The sequence below is a fragment of the Gracilinanus agilis genome, chromosome 3 (genome assembly GCF_016433145.1).
Source record: "Gracilinanus agilis isolate LMUSP501 chromosome 3, AgileGrace, whole genome shotgun sequence".
Taxonomy (NCBI): Eukaryota; Metazoa; Chordata; class Mammalia; order Didelphimorphia; family Didelphidae; genus Gracilinanus; species Gracilinanus agilis.
In genome coordinates this window covers 671,115,183-671,121,182 of record NC_058132.1, presented here as the reverse complement: position 1 = coordinate 671,121,182, position 6,000 = coordinate 671,115,183, and the positions used below count along the sequence as shown (strand labels likewise).

At 39.5% G+C, this 6,000-nt stretch overlaps 1 protein-coding gene across 1 annotated transcript in view; it reads left to right on the top strand.

Moving 5' to 3' along the window:
- The first annotated feature begins 315 nt into the window (after window positions 1-315).
- The window catches only part of TNIK (TRAF2 and NCK interacting kinase), a 369,177-nt gene continuing 363,492 nt past the window's right edge, over window positions 316-6,000 (top strand). Inside the window, exon 1 of the mRNA XM_044669552.1 lies at window positions 316-465. Coding sequence (XP_044525487.1) covers window positions 316-465 — 150 coding nt within the window. The remainder of the gene's footprint in view (window positions 466-6,000) is intronic.

The window sequence follows — 6,000 nt, the reverse complement described above, 5'->3', positions numbered from 1 at the left end:
CCTGAGTTTCTTTATCTGTAAAAGTGAAATGATAGTAGCACCCATCAGAGTTGTTTGAAGGCTCAAAGAGATAACATATGTACTTTCCAAACCTCTAAGTGCTTAATAAATGTTAGCTATTATTCTTGTTGTTATTATTATTATCATTACCATCATCTTTCCTAATTTCACTTGAAGGAACATCTTCCATCCCAAGATCTAAATTCATATACTTGGAATATAAAATAGAGATAATAAAGTAAATCATAATCTGTTTAATACCTGTCTCTGATTTAATACCAACACTCATGGCTTTTGCAAATTTTACTTGTTGAGATGTTGATCCCATGCTTGGAACTAGATGTTTCATGGATTAAAACAATTCCTTTAGTAATAGATTTTTTTTTGCTTATTTTCCAGGACCCTGCAGGGATCTTTGAATTGGTGGAACTTGTTGGAAATGGAACCTATGGCCAAGTCTATAAGGTAAGGTCACACACCTATGATTAAGGCTTCTTTCATATTTCCTTATAGGTGGATATGATCACTTGGTGACATTTCTGAGCCAGTTTCTAGTTCCTATAGAACTGATTAAAGTTAACGTTCTCTTGCCTCTATAAAGGAGGTGATGGCTGATTCTGAAAAAAAAATCTATAAAGTTTGAAGAAAGATGGATCCCTGTGCTCCAGTAAAAGAAGATAAAAAAGGAACTCATTGCATGGTTTTGCTATGTGAGTGTAGTTGAAGGAATTGGTAATGTTTTGCTTGAAGAGAAGGAGAGGACACATTACTGTCTTTAAGTCATTTAAAAGGTTGTAAAATGAAAGAAGGATTAGCTTTGTTCTGCTTGAACTTACAGGGCAGAACATGGAGCAATAGATGAAGATCTGATGATGAAAATTAAGGTTTGCTGTTAGGAGACATAGCCAAAGGATCAGAGTTGTTCCAAAGAGCGACAGACTTCCATTGGGGGTGGTAGGTTCCTTCTTGTTAGGACCCTTCCTGAAGGCTACGTGATAAAGACAGGTACTATAGATGGCATTGGGTTATGGTTGGACCAGGTAGATTCTGATGTCCCTTCCAGCTCTGAGATTCTGTAAGTAGGGTCATGCTTTCTTATATGAAGAGGATGCTTGGATGGTCCAAATGGAAACCATCTCAGGAGAGATCCCACTTCCTAAATCTCATGGAATTATTTCATGCCAGTACCAAAGTGCCCCACTTAGAGATAGGTTCTACACCCATTGCAATGGAACATTGGGCTGCTCACTGGAGGTGCCTTGGTAGTGATTTTTCCCTAATGGCCCATCCTCCAAAAGGACAGTTGAGTCAGAAGGAAGTATGCCTCTGAGCTCCAATCTTTGGGGAATCCTTTGTTTTTTTCATGATCTGACTTCGATTCTATAATTTGACTATTTCTGCATTGTTGTTTTTAAATTACTTATTGTGGCATTTCTTCTTGACAAATGAAATCTGATTTTAGATTTTTAAAGCCCTTTGAGGCTTACTCAGCTCGAGTTGACTCTAATTACTGCCAAAGCAGGTTTTTAAGGGGAATGAAGGCTGCCATCTACTACAGAGTTTTAAGCTATTAAATGATCAAGGCTGGAAAAGTGGATTTGGTGATGGCCTGCAGCAGAATGGAAATACATTTTGTAAGCAGTCTTAGGAGAAAAGCTTCCCCATCATGGCCTTATGTTCAGAGTAAGTTGTATTGCTTGGGAAATAGAATTAAAACTCGAGATACTGACAGAGTTTCCCTTGTTTGACTCCTTTTAATAACTTGAATTCAAGTTCTTACCATAATCTGATGGATCTGTGAGCTCTCTGATGTGATCATCCCCTCCAGGGAGGCTAATTACACCCACAGATAGCTGCCTCCCCATCTTACGTGACTCTTGAGCATAGTTTCTCTTAAGTTTGCTGTCAGGGGCTTTCATTATTCCCTCCAGAAAAAGTGAAAGTCCAACTTGTCTAATAGAAATCGGAGGAAATATATATCTTCAGGGAAAAGAGTAGAGGTGATTATGGTTGTTGTTCCCATTTACTTCTGGTGATTTTCACCTCTTCTACTGAAGGAAAATGGACTGCCATTACAATAGGAACTTCTGGGAGCCGCTTTTCTGTGGCGATTTTGAGGAATTGCTATCGTTTTCCTGAGTGGGGAAATGAAACAGCATTTCCTGTGTGCATTCTGACATGGCGTCCTATTTTTGAAAAAAAAAATCTTCCTGAATGACTACGATTCCATTTGATGTTTAAAATCCTTCTTCTTGTCGATGGAAATGACTGTCTGTGGAACTTGGCCTAATTTTAGCATGTGCGCTTTAAACGTTCTTTAAAATACATGAATCTGACACTCTTGAGAACCTAATTTTTCGGAAAACACTGCAAATGAACCAGCATAAATGGTTGTTTTTCTTGTGGGTACAACCAGATGGTGCTGATTTCAAGAAAAATATGTCACCCTTTCTTTAAGAGAAAAAGGCAGCCCAACTTAAGGGCTGTTCAAAGTTAACCCAGTTCGAAGTTAGAAGCCCAAGACTTTGGATGATCATTGTTGTATGGAAGAATGAGGACTGACTTTAGAATCAGAGAACTTGGGTTCAAATACAGGCTCAGCTTTCTGGGTATTGTTGGGTAAGTCAGCATACATTTCTGGGCTTAATTTCTTCATCTTTCAAACAAAGAGGTTATACTAGATGACCTCCATGCCTCTCTGCAAGTTCTTAATCTTAGTATCCTGTGGGCTCTTCAGAGTATCAACAGCAAACTCCTTTTTTCCTCTTGAGTTCCCTCTGTCACCCACAAAAATGCATGCTCCTTGAGGTTAGGGACTGTGTTTCTGCATTTCTTTGTGTCTCCAGAGTTTAGTACAGTGACTGGCACATGCTAAGCACTTAATAAATGATTGCTAATTGATATCGTGGTCTCTATAGCAATGGAAACCCCTGCTCTTGCAGAATGGCGACTCATCTATAAATTATAGACACTGGAAGTTGCGTGGGGTGCTTGGGGTGCTCATGCGACTTACCCAAAGCTATAGAGCAAGACTTTCTGATCCAAGGTTGACCCTCTGTCCACTATATCCACACTCTGTCTTCTATTTCATCCTCATGAGGTCATTAATCCTCTCTGAAAACTAAGAACACACAACAACTAAAATATCAGTATGGCATCCAAAGAGTGCTGCCATCTTTGATCAGTGACTATAAGCTAGCCTTCTAGTTAATGGACTCCAAATCCGAAGGGACCCTCCCAGTCCATTTTGTGCAAGCCATGGCCAAAGGGAGAATCTTCTCTACAACACGCCTTTGTCGGAAGAACTATAGGGAAGCTGGCTAGTTTCTAAGATATCTCATTCCACTTAAGAATAGCTCTAATGATTAGGAAGTCATTTCTTTTGGTCAAACCTAGACTTTTCTCAGAGTTCTGCTCCCAGCGTCCAAACAAACTCCACCTTTCAAAAGCTAGGCATTGGTGCCTTGAGCTCAGTAAGCATGTAGTAATATTTGTTGACTGGTTGCTGAAGCAGTCCAGCCCTAGAGGGAGTTTTTGGCCCTAACACAGGAGACCTGGGCTTTTGGTCCACCTCTCCTTCTTGGCTTTTAATAAGATGGGGATATCTGGAATATTTGACTGGACTGACCATGAGAATATTATAGACACTTGGGCTGGGTGTCACGAAGAACTAGAACTCTAATTCAAGGAAATGTGTGGGGTCTTGGTTAGCTAAGTGGTGGCGAACTTAGATAATTGGTACCCATTTCATGCAATGTCCAGTTGCTAGGCAACCAGATGTGGCTGGATGCATGCTACTCAAGCATGGAGACTCCTTCCTGAGTCATTAGAAGCTGTTGTGCAGGAGGTGGCCAGTGGGCTGTCCTGACAATATAGTCCCTGCTGGTCATTTGAATGACAAAGCAGATTAGGGCTTGATTGAAGGGGAGCCATTTATCTAATGAGAGTTAGCAACTTAGTTTTAGCCAGCTTTAATAAGAAAGGCCAGTGCACAAGAGATCCGAACTTACAGAACATATAAATTAAGAGGCAGTTATTTGCACAGTAGGGTATACTTACTGAAAGGAGCAAAATATCTCTCTCTGGAAAAAAAAGATGTGAATATAGACATTTTGTTATTTGGATTATTTGAAATGTAGCAGATGGGTAGGCTATCTCAATGAATCCTCTGTTGAATCTTCTCCTAAAGCAAATAATAACCCCCAGATTTATCTGTAGAAATCCATATTTTCATATGTCAAGTTATCATAAAATGAAGCATAACTACCCTGGAGGATTATTGGTTTTATAGAAGGATTCCTTGTTATAAGCTATTCTAGCATATTTATAATAGGATGTGCATGGGACTGTTGAATTTTTGCCTTAGTGTCCCCTACAGCTGGAATGTGGCACATAGTAGGCACTTTAGAAAGATCTGCCTTGTTGGCAATTTTCTAGACAGTTTTGCCAACAGTCTTATGGTCTAGACCAGAAATGATGCCCCAGAGGTTCTAAACCCTTTATCTTTAGAACTTCCACCATGGTGTCCTGTAGTCTCGATCAGTAACCATGTTAGCTGACCTACTCTTTTTTGCCCTCTTCTCCAGATCAAGAACAAGGCTCAATGAATTATGTCAAATCAGGAATAATGATTCATTGACCATAGTGCCCGACATACAGTAAGCACATAATAAATGCTTGTTGATTGATTACTTGCTTGTTGAGTAGTACCAGTATGTCAACCCTCTTTGCTATGGCCCCACTTACCACCCCTGTACTGGCTACCACTCTCTTCTATGTATTGTCTTTTCCCATTACAATGTTAAGTGGCCAACCCGTTGCTTGGCGGTAGGTGGCAATTTGGTCCTGGAGTCAGGAGGACCCGACTTTAAATCTAGTCTCAGATACTATCTATCTGTGTAATATTGGACAAGTCACATAATCTCTCTTTGCCTCAGTTTCCTCATTGGTAAAACAGTGATGATAATAGGACTTACCTTTCAGGGTTGTTGTGAGATTCAAGTGAGATAATATTGTCAAAGCACTTAATAATGATGATAATAATAATAATAGCCAAAACTAATGTAGGGTCTACTATGTTTCAGGCACTGTGCTTTGTGCTTTACAATTATTATGAACACAGAGCCTGACACCTAGTAGGCTGTATATCAAGGTTGGCTATTATTGTTATTATTATTATTATTTTTCCTTCCTCCCCCAATAAATATGTGAATGTACAAATGAATGAACGAATAATTCTGAGATTGGATAGGAGCTGGGATTGGACAGGAGCTGGGATTGGACTTGTGATTTACTGACATAGGGATTTGCCAGAAGATGGAAGAAGCTCTTATTCAATTAAGATGGGTACTTGCTCGGGTAGTGTTTAATCTTGGAGAATTTTTTTCTGGGGCATTAAAAAGCCAAATGACATGCCCAGAGTGACACATGCAGTATGTATCAGAGGCAAGACTTGAACACAGATCTGAATATGAGGCCAGATCTCTGTCTGCTGCACTCTCCACAAATTGATTGAGCATTTTCAAAAGCCCCAAACTTGAAATTATTTCTTTCCTTCTTTTTAGTAAGTTTATGGTCCCTTCTCTTTCTCCTGCTCTCATTTGAGTTTGTAGCCCATGAGAAAGATTGTGCCCTCTGCAGACTTTGTTTTCTGCAGTTCCTGGTAAGCAAGAATTTTTTCATCTTCTGTGAACCAATCCCATATGGTAGCCATGTCTCTCCTCCAATCTCACTGCTTTTGATTTTATTTGGTGGACAGATTGAGGAACAAAAAATGAAAGAAAATTGAATGATAGCATCCAGGGTGTTGCTGAATAGTCTTTTATTTTTCTTTGCTCCTTGACTGGCAGTGAATTTCCAAGAAAGTTACAGGTATTGGTTGGATCAGGTCCACCACCCTTAGAATTTAATTTTTTTTCAATCAAGAATATTGAAGATTGGGAATGAAAGAAATCCAGCAGATGAACTCCAACAAATCTCTCCTTTTTTATTCCATAGATT